Genomic DNA, 15,821 nt, shown 5'->3' on the forward strand with positions numbered 1-15,821 from the left:
TTAATACTTGTTAAAATATTTTTCAAAATATTTTAACAAGTTGGGGAAGGTTGAGGTTAGCTTGGCGAATTTCAAAGAAGATTTGGCAATGATATAATGAAAAATGGCACTGGAAATGGAAGGAAGTTAATGAGCAAAAACCATTCAAGAAAGCCTGATCTGATCTGAACTGTAATTTCCATTACAGATCTTTGATTTTTGTTGGAAAAAGTGAGAAAGTACAAAGGAGCCTCTAGTATCGTCCTCTGAAAAAGAAGTAGTGTCCTCTACACTGTGTTGTTTGCTTTTAATAATACGGTGCTGTATTATTGTTTTCCTCATCAAACATAAAAAGAACTTTGAATGTTTAGTAAACGACTGCTGAAGTAACTTCTAAAATATTAAAATGGAGTTTGGGGTTAAAAGTCCCCAAGGAAGAGCTGATGTTCAAGGCTGTACCCAAAGCTTTATGAACAGTGATAGCTGAAGGTGTGGGTGAAGGGGTCTTTGCTCCTCCAAGCTGCAAACCTATTTATACTCTGTAATGACACACCAAAGAACAATTTTCATAAGATATTTTCACATCCGTCATCTGCTGGATATAAAAATTGGTTAGCTTTAGAGTATTTTGGTACAGTAAAATTCAGTAAGACAATGTAGGTGCGGTTCCGGAACAGTTCTACTTTCCTCTAAGTAAAATAAATTCCTGTTCAATTATTTTCTCTTTACCTTTCATTTGCCTAAATTTCAGTTTAAAATATGAACTGGTGCAATTTAAGTACATTTGTTAAAGTAGAGTTTAAAGCTGTGTGCACTGAAATGCTGCAGCAGGGTCTGTTACGGGCTGATGCGTGATTTCCCTGGGTCGACGGTGATGGCTCTCCGTGGCGCTGTCGGACGCGGACGCTTCTGCGGCTGCTGCGGAGCTGGGAGTTGCATGTGGCCGTGGCGGAGGGGAGGCACAACAGACCCAGCTTGAATTAGGGCTCTTCTGGCAGGGAATTCAAACACTCAAGCAGTTTTTTCTTCTGTTCATAACACTGTACCATATATTTCCTTTTCACGCTTTCAATCTCCCTAAGCCACTTACAGATTTTATTTAAACTGGAGAGGAGGAGGCTATTTCAGGCAATAGGATTCTGGTAGTACAAGAGTTCTCGCTTACTTTAGAAATAAATTATTGCTTACTGGGGGTAGTTAACTTATACTCCAATATGTGATTTTTAGAAAGCAAAACCAAAAACTAAAAATGAGCAGTGGTGATCTGCACATGGCACAGTTAACAGTTTTGAAGGGAAGGTTTGCGATATGGAAGCATTCTCTCAGTGTAGTTTTCCGTAAAAGCGCTGGCCAAAGGCCTGGCTTCGGAGAGGTCCGTAGGGTGTTGTCGCAGGTCTGCGGGCCGCGGTTACGCCAGGGCTGCGTTTGGCTTCCCATGAGGTGCTTGGTGTTTCAAAACCACTTCAGCAAAGAGAGGGGGGGGTTTTGGTTGCCGCTCTTTGTGGAGGGGAACCAGAAACGGCCTTCCGTTACTGCTGAACACGGAATAAGCTGTTGTTTTGCCAGAATATTTTTTTAACTTAAGTGCACCTTAAATCCTGTTCAAGATTAGAGGAAGATGGAAATACTTTGAGTATTTCTGTGGATGCCAACGCTATCTCACTGGAATAACGCGATGTGCAAGTGAGCTCTTGAAAGCCAGGTACAGCAGAGCACAAACAACATTCGTTGTGTGCTATTAGCATAGAATGAAGCATCATCGTGTGCCTCGGCATGTAATCAATAGGCATTGATATGATTTGGCATCCTGTGAGGTATCTGAACGCGATGGTGACGTGTTTCAGGTCTAGAGGGAGATAAAGAACCATGACTGGCTGCCCGCTTCGCTAAGCAGTGACGCGTTCATCGCCGCAGCGGTGAGTAATACCTCAGCATCGAGACCGTGCGTGCTGACTTGCTCTCAGGGGTACTGGCATGGGGGATAATGAGAAATGGCAGATTTCAGGCTCTCTGCATTTGATAATAACCAGAGATATGCCTGAATTTCAGCTCTTGCGCCACGAAGCTACGGAATGATGTTGCAGAAGTGCTGTGAGTGAACACATAGGCAGATGCCCAGGATGCCAGCGCTGGTGATCGGTGCTGACAGGAACATCTCAGGCTGTTACTGAGTGTTTCTTGAGGGCATCCAGCAGCTCAGGAACTATCAGGCGGCTGAAGAGATCCTCCCGCGGCAGGAGGGCACGTGGCTGCACGGGGACGGCGCACTGCAAGGTCCCCGGGACGGCTGCTTCTTTTGCGCCTTGGGCTGTGGTCCTTCCTGTGGCAAAACCGGCGTTGCTGTGGGATGCTGCAGAGCCTTCTGAGAGGGAAAGGTGCTTTTCTTTAATTGGCAATCAAGAGTTTTCTAAATGCCTCGCTGCAGTGGGAGCGATGTGCTCCAGAAAGTGCACCATTACAGAGCAGTTAAGCCACACCAGCCATCAGCTGTGAGATTTAGACACCAAAATAACCTAGAAGTAGTCTATCATGGTAAGCAGTTTCATAATCTTTTTCAGGGTGTATCTTGCCATCTGTTTCATTGGGAAGGTGCTGGGAGGGGGAGGAAGGATGAAGGATGGTGAGAGGCAATTACCGATGGTGTGGCAGCGTCTACCCTTGTCCAGCGTACGTCTGTTGAAACTATGGATCCTTTCAGGCCATCCCTCTGCTTGCTTTTCAGGGAGAACTCCTGCGGCACTAGTCAATAAACGATCTTGAACTTTTGGAAGGCTTTTGACAGTATGGTATAGCTGAGCTGGAGTGCTTTGTCACAAGGACAGCTTTCCAGATGAAATCCCCGAATTCAGAGGCATCAAGGCGTAGTTAAGGTTGTCCAACATCTACCACTTCGTCGCTCCAGTTGAGGTTGCCTTTGGTTCCTGCCTGCAGCCGCTGCCCTCCCCAGCCTCAGCCTCTGGTGACCGAGCGCCCAACGTTAAAAATACCAGCGTTTAAGTTGTCCTAGAGATACTTGAGTTTCCCTGAGCTCGTTTGGGAACTGGCAAAGGTTTTCCTAAGAATTGGCGTGTGAGATACTATTCCAAATCAGAACACATTTACATACATGGAATAGTTTTAGTATGTGTGATAAGAGGTTTAAAGGTGAACTCTTCCGTTTGTGTAAAGTTATTCTTGATCATTCTTGAAAAATTACATGTGCAAATGTGACACTAAATTAAGACAGTAAAACAACTGCAAGGTATAAAGTTCACTGGAAAGTAACCACACCTATAAAAAGATGAGTTTATTGATTTAATTCGCTTTATAACTTCTGATGTTTTGGCAGTTTGCTTAACTGCAGTGTTGTCATTTTTAACAGGCACTTTTGCAGAGGATCTTGCTGCATAATGATGGACTCATCACTTCTGCTTACCCCACTCTTTGGTGCGGGTCTTTATGTGCATTACTGTGAAATTAGGAGTGAGTTTTTCTCACGTCTTGATACTGCTTTCCACTTATGAGCTGTGACCTTGCCCCGTCTGTAACCGATAGCGGTGGAGGCAGGGCGCAGGCAGGACGGGCAGCGGCTGCCTTGGACGGAGGGATGGTTTGTGGCTGCATTAGCTGGCGTCGGTCGTCAGCGCTGAGGACATGCGATGCACGAGGGTCATCGCTGCGGTGAACTGCAGGTAGGAAGGAGGAGGTGCGTGCCCCGCTCCGTGGCCATACTGCCTTTGGGGCTGATGGAAGACTTCGGCGGTGCCCGGCAGCTTTCCCCGGTCACCTCCCGGCGTAGCATTCAGCTCACAGCTGAGAGTTAACGAGGTCGTAGGTAATATTCAAGACTGTCATGTTAGCTGGAAAGAAATACAGCAGCAGGTTGCGATATGACATAACAGGTTTCTAAACTGGACTGATTTTAAACTGCAAGAATTCATCGGGGGAAAGAGAGAGGAACTAAGAAGCAAAATAGAAACAAGTGCAAAAAGAGAAATTACATGTCACTAAGGCAAAGAAGTGAGGAGTTTGCTTACGTTTCTTTCAGATGTTATCTGCTTACTGCACATATTATTGCTTTTGCACAATCATAGGTGCTTTACAATGCTGGAAATCATGATTCCAGTGGAATGTAGTATTGCATCAGTATATTCAATAACATCGTTCATCATAAATAGTAAATACCTTTCTGCGAGGAGAGAGACCGTACTATCCCACAGAGATAAGTTAAGGTTTCATATGTGCCTATGCGTAGGTTTTTATGTATGTATAGATAAATAAAACTATCTACACACATGCTTATATAAATATATATAAACCTATATATGTTAGATACTTGAATAAATATACCGCCCCTGTTGCACATGTAATATTAATCAGAACATAAATATGAACTAAAAGCAGAGGCAGAGACGCAGTGTGTGGCAAGTCAAGAGTTTATTAATTCAGCCCTGAGAAATGGTGCATTCGCCCCTCTTCTCTTCCCACCACCGCTGCTTACTGCAGACTGCAGCGTGCGCTGTTAGCTGCGTCTCAGTCTGCCTACACCGGGAATTAGGGATCCCCTCGGGGTATTCTGACCAACAGCTCCTCCATTTTGCTTGATTTCCAGGCTGTTCCATGCTTCCCTTATCCTAACTTGGCTCTGAACCTCCCCTACAGCTCACCTGCCTCGCCTGGGAGCGAGGCCCCGAAGGCACGGCGTTCTGCCTTTGCACGCACGTCAGCGGCTGCCCCGCAGCAAAGGTGCCAGTCCTGCAACGGACTGGTTTCCAGTGCCCTGTTGGCACTGGAGTGTACAGTAAATCTGGTCGCATAGAGGAACCACACCAGTGATCTGCGTTACCAGCCTTTTCTTTATGGGTGTTAATCTTTTGTATTTTCACTAAAGCAAAGCAATAAAAGGTAATGACTAAATAATCATGAAAATCCCTCAAGTCATATAAACTACAAATATTTAACACAGTTCTATATATTCCCCAATGCATCATATAAAAAATACTACATAATAAATTGTACATAATAGTTATATTCTCATTTTTTCCCTCCAAATACTTTGCTTTCATGCATGATCTTTTCCTTTGAGTTGCTTCCCTCACAGCTTCAACACAATTCTGGAAGGGATAAAATCACAGCGCAGCCCTCCACGTTCACATAATTTGCTCACAGCCGATGGGAAGGTTGGTAAATAGGTAGAGTCTCACTCTGTTTCCATGTTACTGATCTTGGAAAATGTGTTTTTCTCACATTTAAACAGCTGTATTTACTTCATGTGTATTCATAAAGTAACATCTGATGACTGCATGAGAAAAACCAACGTTTCTGGGAAAGTATTTCCAGTGTCAGTGTACGTCGAACAATCAGTACGCATTGTAAATAGCGCAGGGGTGGCGGAGAGCGAGTCCTTGGCTTTGATAGCGTGTGAGTAGCAGATGACTTATTTATCACTTCTTTAGCACGTGGTGTATTTTTGAATTGGAAAAAACGCAGCGTGAGTCACTGTCATCATTTCAGTCAAGGGACGTGAAAGGTTTTTATCTTTCGTGCACTTACAAACGCTTTCAAGCGAGCAGAGCATTAGGTGGGTGTCTGTTTGGGGCTGAAACACCATTAGAGGTGGAAATCGGTGGCAACTGAGCCTTCTGTGGGGGCGGACGCTGGGCACTGCGGGGCCCAGACCCCCCGAGGCGTTACCCCCTCGCGGGATGCACCCCCCCCCGATGCCCAGCCCAGGAGACGGTCCCTGGGTGGGTACTCTGGGGCGTAGTGGGGATGCAAGAGCTGACCTACAGCGGAAAGCTGCGAGCTTGTTGCTGCAGCCGTTGAGGGAAAGCAGAGGAGCGAGAGCGGCCGTTGGCTCGCGGCGGCTGGGAAGGGGAGGTTTTGGCACGCTGGGACTCTCCCGGCCATGCCCTTCTCCTGCTGGTCTCACAGCCTCTAGCACCTCCCTGGCCATCTGTGCGCCGCGTTCATTCACTGACCCCGCAGAAGAAGCGGCCCAGAGGTGGGCTCGGGGGCATCTTAGTGAGGTGGATCAGCCCGCGAAGAGGCGTAACGAGCATCGGGTTCGGAGCGTGGCCGTACGCAGCCAGGAGCGAGGTGGGGGACGGGGTGCAAATTAGGCACATCTGTACGGTCGTGATTGTTTTCCATTGCGCGTCTTGCAAATAGCGATGGGAATTACTTTAAGAGCAAGAATAGTGATTATACACCCACTGTAGGGTTGTATTATTACTGATTCTAGCTGTTTAACTTTTAAAGTGAATCAAATGCTCATGAAAATTGCTTTGAGTGAGTTTAGTGAAAATTAATTGCTGTCTCGCTTTTGCCGGAGAACAAAAGCGTGTTGGTAAAAGCATATCCTTCTCATCCAGAGCAGTCTCAGCCTCACGCCAGTCAGTATTTCAGTCTCTGTATCTCCTGCTTGCCTCCTTACTTCGTCTTCTTCATCTTTAACTACCGTGCTGGACGTGGCAGGTTCCTGGGGAGCGGTGCCGAAATAGGAGCCAGGACAACGGTGCGTGTGTAAGTGGAGCTCTGTGCCTCATCGGTGGGCGATGAAGTGGCAGCTCTCTGGTGTTAGGCGTCTAACAGTTGCGTCAACAAGCTAAGGACGTTTTTTGTTTAATTCAAGCAATAAATGTTTTCACCGTGGGACTGATGGTTCTGGACTCGAGCCGTCCCAATGGCCCGTGCAGGAGCCAGCGGTGTTGCACGCACGCATCAATTAACAAGCTCTCATGACTTCTTGTCTGTGCAGTTTGCCAGCTCCAGAGCAGTTGCTTTTTTAAAATTTGGTCCTTAAGTCACTGTCTCCCTGTGATGAAAGCTTTCCGAGGGAGGGAGGAAGGGATGCTCTGTAAGAAATAAAACAGACCACAACATGAAATACGCCTTGAGCTTCTGCCCTAAAATCTCCCTGACCTTAAGGTGAGGTTAACGCGTTGCTGCCCTCTGCTTCGTGTTTCTCTTGCAGCCCAGTCAGCATATTGCCCAAATAACCTAGGCTGTCGTAATCTGGGTCGTGCTCGTGGCTTTAGAGGGAGCCCAAAAACTCGTACCTGTCTGATAGCTAAACCACAAATAATAAACAGCCCCAAAATGTATCTACAAGTCTCAGCAGATCTCATTACTGGCGTCAGAGCTGGGATTGCAAGTGCCTGTCGTTCACGGTGCTGATGCCTAGTTAACATCTTGCCCTTGGCCTCTGCTCTGCAAAACCAGCTCTTCGCTAGTGCAAGTGGGTTTCCAGAGACTCCCAGGAAGCAGCAAAAAGGTAAATTTGTTGTGGAGCTTCTCCTCTTGGAGTGCCTGTGTTTCTGACTCTGTGGTTTTCTGCGTGTTGTGGAGGTGAGCACAGGGCACAGCTTGCCACCCAGGCTGGACTCAACACTCCCCTCGGGGGGTTTAGTGCTGCAGTCCATCTAATAAAATACAGGTATGCAATAATTTAATGCTGTGATATGGATGAACTAAGAGCACTTATATGTTCTGCTGAAATCAAATGACTCAAATTAAAAAAAAATTAATAGATTTAATGTAGGCTCTGATGAGCAGAGGCGGTATCAGCTAAACCCTGTACATCGCTGGGTGTACCTGGGGAACTATACGTAGCAGACCTACAGAACGAACCGGTTTGGCAGCTGCATAATCCTCCTCCAAAGAGGATAATCCCACCGTGTAACTGGCTGCGAAACAGCGGAGGGTTGTGCAGCAGAGTCTTTTGGTGTGGATGGAAGCAAAGGGAATGAAAAGAGGAGGATTCCTCCCTTTATGGCACAATAGCTGATGTAGGGTTGTGAAAATTTGGAAAAAGGACATAGAGTAAGGGTGCTGCTCATAGATTTTTTCTGATGAGATTTCTGGTCGGTTTGATGGGCCTGCTGTGATACCTGGGGCACGCGACCTCTGCATGAGTGTCCTCAGCTCATCTGGCCCTTAGCTTCTCTGGCTGCCTTAAGATACCTCGGAGAATAATAAGAGTGGTAGTTAAAATACTGAAGATCCTGGCAAATACTGCGTGATGATAAACATTCTGTTCCTTAATATTCCATTTGCACTACCAAATTAGTGTTAAACTGCAAACAAGGAAATCCCCTTTTCTTCTTGTCTCATTTCACTACTGACATCCATTTCTGAATATTTTAAAACATAATCTCGTGTAGTACTTCTTTTCCAATTTCCAAGATTTTATCTGTTTTAAATGTAATTAAAATGACTGTTGTGAAATACGGCCAAGCAGAATTTATTCCAGCGTTGTGTATACTTTGAAGTATGATGTTAAGCTCTGGAAGACAACTGGGAACGTAAACAGCACTGGGCTTTGTGCTACAGCCTTTCTGCTTTTCAGTCTTTGATATCGGACTTTTGGATGCCAGGGTTGGCACGAGGCGCCTTCCAAGGACAATTACGTGTGCGAGGAAGACTTTTGCTGTGCCTTGGAAACAAATAAATTCAAAATGTCCTTTTCGGACATACTGTCCTGCTGGGCTCGCCCTCCTTTGGACACCTCTGGGTAAACAGAGGGTGTCGTCATGGATGGTGATTAGTAAAGGACTTTTATTTGTTTGTCTGAACTCTTGACTCTAACCTGTAATCGATGGATAGTTGTATAATTAATTAGGTCGCTGAAGTTGTGAAGGTGGGATGGCTACCAGCAAGCTTCAGTGGTCCTCATCAAGCTGATGTCAAGGCTGGGGGGTGTGCGTGCATATATTTCTATATATAGAGAATCACTGTTAGCATTGGACTTTCTGCTGTCAGATCTAGTTACCAATGATTTATGTGTGTATATGTGTGTATATATGTATGTGTGTATATATATATATGTGTGTGTATATGCACATATTACCTATAGATGTGTGTACATATAGAGAGAGAGAGAGGTCATTGTGTATACATATGTACACCATGGACCTTTCCCTGTGCCATAGAAGTCTGTATTCTCATTCTGTATTCTTCTGTATTCTCTCCTCACCTTGGACTTTGAAAGCTGTGGTCACGATGTTGTTTTATCTATTTTTCTTTAACTGTCAGTGAGGCAGAAGAAAAGGTTAAAGAGAGTTTTGTTATGGTAGATGATGTTTAAGAAAGAAACTGTATGGACAAGCTGACTTTTCTTCAGGGACCTTATTCATTTGTTCTCTTGGCCGTGGGTAGAGAAGGTTTCTGTAGGGAGGAGGCTACTCCTGAACAAGTACCGCATTGGGACTGGTTGATTTTTCAAATAGCACAGACAAAAGGGATGTGCTGAGCCCAGGTCACAGTCAGAGAATACAGAATAAATGCTAATGAATAACTCACTAATTTAGCTTTTTTTAGGGAAGCTTCAAATTTGTGGTATTACAAAGAAGATGTGCTAAAAGCTGTACATAATTTCTTCTCACTTTACATGTAGTTTAATTTACCTGTGTGTGTGCTGCTGAGCAAAGTACATACAGGCTCGCCTGTCCCTCCTGGGAGGGCCTCCCCAACCCAGGGTGACGGCGGTGACAGCAGAGCCAGAAAATCATGCACTAGCGAAACAGCAAAAAAAAGTGGAAATTCTTTTAAGTCACAATAGTTAAAAATCCATATTAAGTGTGTTTAAGTGACCTGACTTGACCTGCGTTGACAGGTTGATGTAGGCACGTTTGTATTTTTGAAATGTGTCCAAGATCTGGAACTAATATGCAGAATTTTGGGTTGTCTTTTGGAATAAGCAAATAGCTTTCATTTGCTTCCACAAAATCAGCAATGTTTGGTGTCTGTTGCTCACTTTGCCTTAATGTTTACATTTTCCAAAACCAGGTGAAATTATTGACCTCTCGTTCTTCCATTGAGTGGGCATACAGAGTGTTCGAGAAAAGAGTAATTTTTTCTTCTTTTTGAGAAACCACCAAAGCAGAGAAGGTCTCGGAGGCCTGTGTACTTCAAACCATAGAATTTGGGATTTTTCGCAATAAAAGGCTTATTTGACCTAACTGTACCCGCCCGATATGCTTCATATCAATTGCCCCGTGTCCTGTGTGCAGCTAAGAGATCTCCGTTTGCGATGTCCGGAGGTGTCGGCGCTGAGGCTGCTGGATGCTGGTTGCTCAGGGCACCAAGCGGGAGCGAGGAGCCCGGAGCCCGAGGGAGCTGCGAAGGCAGCGGTGCACGTTCCTCTGGGTGCTCTGCTGGGTTTTCTTAGCAAGAAAACAGGATTTGAAATTCCCTCTGCCTTTGGGCTTCTGGCTTGGGAGCTTGAAAAGATCAGTAACCGGTCTGAAATGTCTCCTGCTCAACAGGCTCGAAGCCCCGTTTCCAGGCTGTCCTGTTGGTAGAGCTCTTTAGGATTTTCTTAAAGGTTAACCCCCCTTTCCTTCTGTGGTTTTATTCTGTATTTTTTGGCAGGTGCAAGACAAAAGTCTACCCCGACGAACTCCCCAACACAAGTGTAGTTATTGTGTTTCACAACGAAGCCTGGAGTACCCTGCTTCGGACCGTGTACAGCGTTATAAATCGCTCGCCGCACCGCCTGCTGTCTGAAATCATCCTGGTGGACGACGCCAGCGAGAGAGGTGGGTCTGGGGAGAGGGGTCCCGTTCCGCGGGCTGTTTTAGCCCCGCGGCTGGGGATCCCGCAGAAAGGCTTGAGGAGCGTTCGTCAGCGCCGAACCGGACCTGCGCCTCTCGCCGAGCATCTCCGGCCGCTGCCGGGGCCAGCAGCAGATGGGCTCTGGTAGGTGTGGGCAGCGATAAAGGACGCCTTCAGAGCCAAAGGTTGGTTGTCAGGTTGTTAAGTTGTATATACGGTGCTCCTATCCAGAATTTCGTGAGTGCTCTTTTGCACTGCGGTTTATCATTTCATATTACTGTAAAAGACAATCCCTTTTCACATCTCCCTCTGTCTCTCTCTTGCTGTCTCTCAAACCCCCCTGTTCCGTGTTTCAGGTTTTCCTGAATGTCCAGTCTGACAATTTCCTCGTATCTCTCATATTTGTGGTTCATTTCTTTTGGTCTTGGCTTTCTTCTTCTTCTTTTTTTTTTTTAAACCCAGGGTTTAGAAAGAAAACTGTCTGGATGTGAGACTGCTATTACCTGGAAAAAGAATCACATTACATTCTATAAATGGAATCGATGGAATGATAAATTTTCCTGGAGTAGCCAAATGTATACAATGGCAAATACAACATAAAGCTGCAGCTGTTCAGGAGACAGAGGATGCAAGCTAAGCCGTCCTTTCTTTCTGCCCCATGTAGCATTAACTTAACTCTAATTACTCTCCTGGATTTCCCTGCTTCAGAAAACAAGTGGGCTTAATGGTTCTCTGTGCCAGAAGGTGGAGGAAGACCTTAGCCCAAGTAACTACAATTTTTCCTAAAAGCAAAGTTTTGGATTCCTCAAGGGCTCAAATGGTGAAATTCATCAAAAATAGCCGTGTTGGTATTTAACCATGGACAAATTCGCAAAAGTGTAATAATTTTGCGCTCACTATTGATTGCTGGTTTTTTTCAAGGAAACCGATCGTGACTTATTTAAAATTTCTGCGATGCTTTCATGAGATGCTCTGGCAGATGCGTGTGTACGCAGGGGCTGTTTTCCCCCACGTGTGGCTGCGCTGAGCGGGGCGCCAGGGTGAACCTCCACGGCTCAGCTCTCGGGCTTCAGAAAAACTCTAAATATGTCAAAATGCGTTTCCCGTGTTACGGCAGCGTGCGTGCGTGGCAGCCCTCGGAGGGCCGGGCGTGACGCATAAACTCTGCGGTTATATTTGGAGTCCTCGGTCGTTGCTGAACCTAGCTGAAAATAATGTTTTTCTTCTGTTTTTTTTTCCTTTTCAATTATCTTTGGCAGAGTTTTTGAAGGCCTCATTAGAGAATTACGTGAAAAATCTGGAAGTCTCCATAAAAATCATCCGGATGGAGCAGAGGTCGGGACTGATCCGCGCGCGGCTCCGAGGGGCAGCGGCCTCTAAAGGGCAGGTGATTACCTTCCTGGACGCGCACTGCGAGTGCACCCTGGGCTGGCTCGAGCCGCTGCTGGCCAGGATCAAGGAGGACAGGTAAGGGCGGCCGTCCTGCGCCCGGCTGCAGGGGACCTGCGCCCTGCCTCCGCCATTCCTTGCTTTCACTGCGCTGCTAGAAAATAGAAGTGAAAACAACTCATTGATCTGAAAATGAAGATTTAATTTGCTTTTGAATTTATCGGGAAGATAGCGTATTCTCTACTATTTGTATCGAAGTCTAATTTCCAAATAAATATGGGATCAGTTTTTGATTCTTACTGCAGGATTTCTGTTGCTGACAGTAAGAATAATAATGTTTACTTTCACAAGGTCTGGGTGTCCCCCACGCTGATGCCCATCTTTCTTTTTCCAGGCACAACTTTTTGTCTGTGTGACGTCCAATACGCCCTGAAATTTGCAGGTTTCCCCCTCTTTCCCCCTCTTTCCCCCTCCTTTCCCCCTCCTTTCCCCCTCCTTTCCCCCTCCTTTCCCCCTCCTTTCCCCCTCCTTTCCCCCTCCTTTCCCCCTCTTTCCCCCTCTTTTCCTTTTTTTTCCCTTTTTTCCTTTTTTCCTGTTTTCTTCCTGTTTTTTCTTTTCTTTTTTCCCTTTTTTCTCTCCCTCCTCCCCCCTTTTTTTGCAGTAGGTGATGCAATTTTCCCCTTTTTTGTGCATAAGTGCACAAAGGCCCTGCAAGTGTGACCCCAAAACCCGTGCTGTCCCCCCGGCAGCGTTGCAGCAGCCGAGGTCCTTGCTCTGCTCGGTGGAGGAGCAGCCGTGCGTGCGTGGGCAGCACCAGCCTGCCGAAGCGCACACGTGGGAGACGGGATTTGTTCTCATTGACGAAACACAGTGCAGGTGCTCCACCAGACATGCACGCATGATAAAAAACCCCCCACTACTCAAGTCCTGCAGCCACAAGCAAAAATTGCCTCTGCTGTGTCTGTCCTGGCGCTGCCAGGTGCGTGGGTATACAGGGTATGAAGGTGTACAAGTATACAGGGTATGAAGGTGTACAGGCAAACGCGATGTCGTGTAAGGGACTTACCAACACGGTGTGGTTCACGCTGCTGGGGTGAAGCCTGCGGCAGTCGCCCCTGCCGTTCGGAGAGGGTTTGCCCGGGGAGCGGGAGCCCCGGGCAGGGCTGGGGGTTGGCAGCGTCCAGCTCTTGGGAGCGCAGCGAGGAGTCAGCGTGTCCCAAAAGCCGCGGACAGCAGGAAAGGGGAATTTTGCATGGCCTCGTTTCTGGGAAAGGAGCCCTGCACAGAGCAGAGGTATGTGGGGTTTATGCAGAGAAGCCTCAAAATAAGTGCAATATTCAGCATCCTAACATGAAACAATATTTTATTTTAAAAGAGCCACTTTTTTTTTTCTTCCAGGAAAACCGTTGTTTGCCCAATCATTGATGTGATCAGCGATGACACATTTGAATACATGGCTGGATCAGATATGACGTACGGAGGGTTTAACTGGAAACTTAACTTTCGCTGGTATCCAGTTCCCCAGCGAGAGATGGACAGGAGGAAAGGAGACAGGACCTTGCCTGTAAGGTAAGGAAAGTGAATCGAGAGTCCTATGCTGTTTGACTCTACCGTGTACTTGTTTCTGTAGATAATAATGCTTAATCCCTAAGGTTTTGCTGCAGTACCAGAGAACAGATGTCAGATAGTTGTGGCACACTGTTCAGGGTAGAGGAGACCAAATCCTTAACGCTGCAGTGTAGTTATCAGAGCTGAGAAAACTCATTTATATCTTCTTGTCAACATTCAGTAATTCAAAATATTACCTGCTTTTTAAGTTCCCTCTATATTTGTTTTCTGCAAATAGCCTGTGGACCTTGTGTTTACAGATGTTATTGTTTTTTCGCAATTTAAGGCAAATATTAGAACGTATTTCTGAAATACACGTTTTTGAACGTTGAACCCAGGTATTCGGTTATGATGATTTGCACTTAAAATGCGTGCTTTTATTGCCTAGAAAATAAAATTGATGACTGTGCACACTGAGTCAAAAACGATCTAGGAGTATGTCCTGAATTCCCCTGATCATTCCTGACCTCTTTCATTTAATTGCTCAAACCACGGACTGTAACAAAACCTCTAGAAAAATTTTAAATGAAGCTGAAACAGAACAAATTGAATAAATGACTTGCAATGGGTTATTTGCTCAGCTCTAATAGCTTCTGTGGTCTTCATGAAAAAGTTAAAAAAAAAAAAAAAAAAAAAGAAAAGAACAAAAAGCTTTCACAAGTGGATGTAATGGTTTCAAACCTGTCTGAGAGACATGATGAAGTGGACAGAATTCCAGTCCTGCATACCCCGATTGTGCGCAACAGGCAGATAAAGGGAGAGCCAACTCAGGGCCAGCAGTCCCAGCACGGCTGTGCGAGACCCTTCCAGGTAAGGCAGTGGGTGGGCGAAGGAAAGCCTTCCAAAATTACTTATGCCCGCAAATGGCCCAAATCTGTCACTTTATGTCCTTCAAAGCCTGGAGTCAGGGAAGGGCTGGATTGTTTTAGATTTTGTTCTCAGGCAATGATCTCGGGAAGAGCAAGCAGGGTCCCCGGGAGCCGACCCTGTCGGTAGCAGAGGGGGGATGAAGCTATTCTTGAGTGGAGAGAACTGTTTTTCTCATCATCTAAAATATTATCACTCGGCTGTGAAGTCTGCCAGCAGCTATTTCATTAAGGCTGAGGTGTGCGTTACCATTGCGCGAGTTAATTACCCCAACGAGCTGCAGAGCCCGGCGCGGCGCTGGCTGCGGCTCCCGCCCTGTCGCTCTGCCTCTCCCATGCCGAACCGATTCACAGGCACCGGCAGTTTTCAAAGGAATGCAAATCCCAGTTCTTATTTCCTTATCTTGAAATGGAGTAGTACTTAAAGTTAATCCAGAATCAGGCATGTAATTGACTCTTAATATTATTAAAACAAAAAGAATAGCTTTTTTTTTTTTTCTCCTTTTTTCCCCCACCGGCTTTTAGCTGGTGATTGCTTGGGTTTTTTGGGTGTGAGCGAGCAGAGCGTGGGCGAAGGAGTCGGAGGTCAATGCCAAGTGCCGCGCATCCCGTAATTACCACTGACACCGGTGCTGTCGAGTGAAGAGGTGGCTCTGAGGGTGTGTAATTGCGCCGGCTCGAGACCAAAGTGCCAGCTTATGGACATATAGGTGCCCTTCCTGACCATGTCGCGGAGGCATTTCAGTCTCTTCGGCATCAGAAGAAGGTGCTCCCCGTTTCATTTTCCCTTTTACATGAAGAGGAGGGAACCAGCAAAGCAGGTGAGCAGGTTCCCGGGTAGAACAGCCTTCCTATAGGAAACAACATTTCATAAGCCATCGGCTGCTTTCAGTGCTAGCTGGTATTTCCAAATGCTTGCCAAACGCAGTCCGAGAGACTGCAGCCGTTCGTCAGTCCCGAGGTGTCAGAAACACAATCACAAATTCTGCATCCGAGGAGAAAAAGTATAATATTTCAGCCAGGGTAAGAATGGTTTTGGCAGCTGCTGCCACCTGAATATTCAAAAAATGGGGGGATAAATATAAACAAAAGCCTAACCCATGCCAAAAATTTAGGAAGACATTGATGAGTGCATTTTTTTACTCCACGTTGCTTTCCCCATTCTGTGACGTTATTTCAGTCTCATGTAGACTGAATATGTACTTATTCATACTTCTTCTTTGTAATCAATGGAATAGGTATAGAATACAAACATCATTGGATTACGTTTGCGTGCCTGTATGCGTAATATAACCGTTGCACTCAAATTCTGCTCTTTGTTACATTAACAACCCATGTAACGGACAACAGTTTTACTCAAGATATTTATCTTCCATAACAACATTGATAAATCCCTACCTTCGCTTTTTAGATTTGAAATCATAACGCATACATTTTCAAGCC

The 15,821-nt window shown here is 45.9% G+C and overlaps 1 protein-coding gene across 3 annotated transcripts in view; it reads left to right on the plus strand.

The window, feature by feature from the left end:
- Positions 1-15,821, plus strand: part of GALNT13 (polypeptide N-acetylgalactosaminyltransferase 13) — a gene marked incomplete at both ends in the record, with an annotated part of 136,919 nt that overhangs the window by 58,793 nt on the left and 62,305 nt on the right. For all 3 annotated transcript variants that reach the window (XM_082312573.1, XM_082312571.1, XM_082312572.1), the window contains 3 exons: positions 10,333-10,499; positions 11,775-11,982; positions 13,303-13,473. In XM_082312573.1, the coding sequence (XP_082168699.1) occupies positions 10,333-10,499; positions 11,775-11,982; positions 13,303-13,473 (546 nt within the window). The remainder of the gene's footprint in view (positions 1-10,332; positions 10,500-11,774; positions 11,983-13,302; positions 13,474-15,821) is intronic.

Source organism: Platalea leucorodia (genome assembly GCF_965183815.1).
Source record: "Platalea leucorodia genome assembly, chromosome: 5".
Classification (NCBI taxonomy): domain Eukaryota; kingdom Metazoa; phylum Chordata; class Aves; order Pelecaniformes; family Threskiornithidae; genus Platalea; species Platalea leucorodia.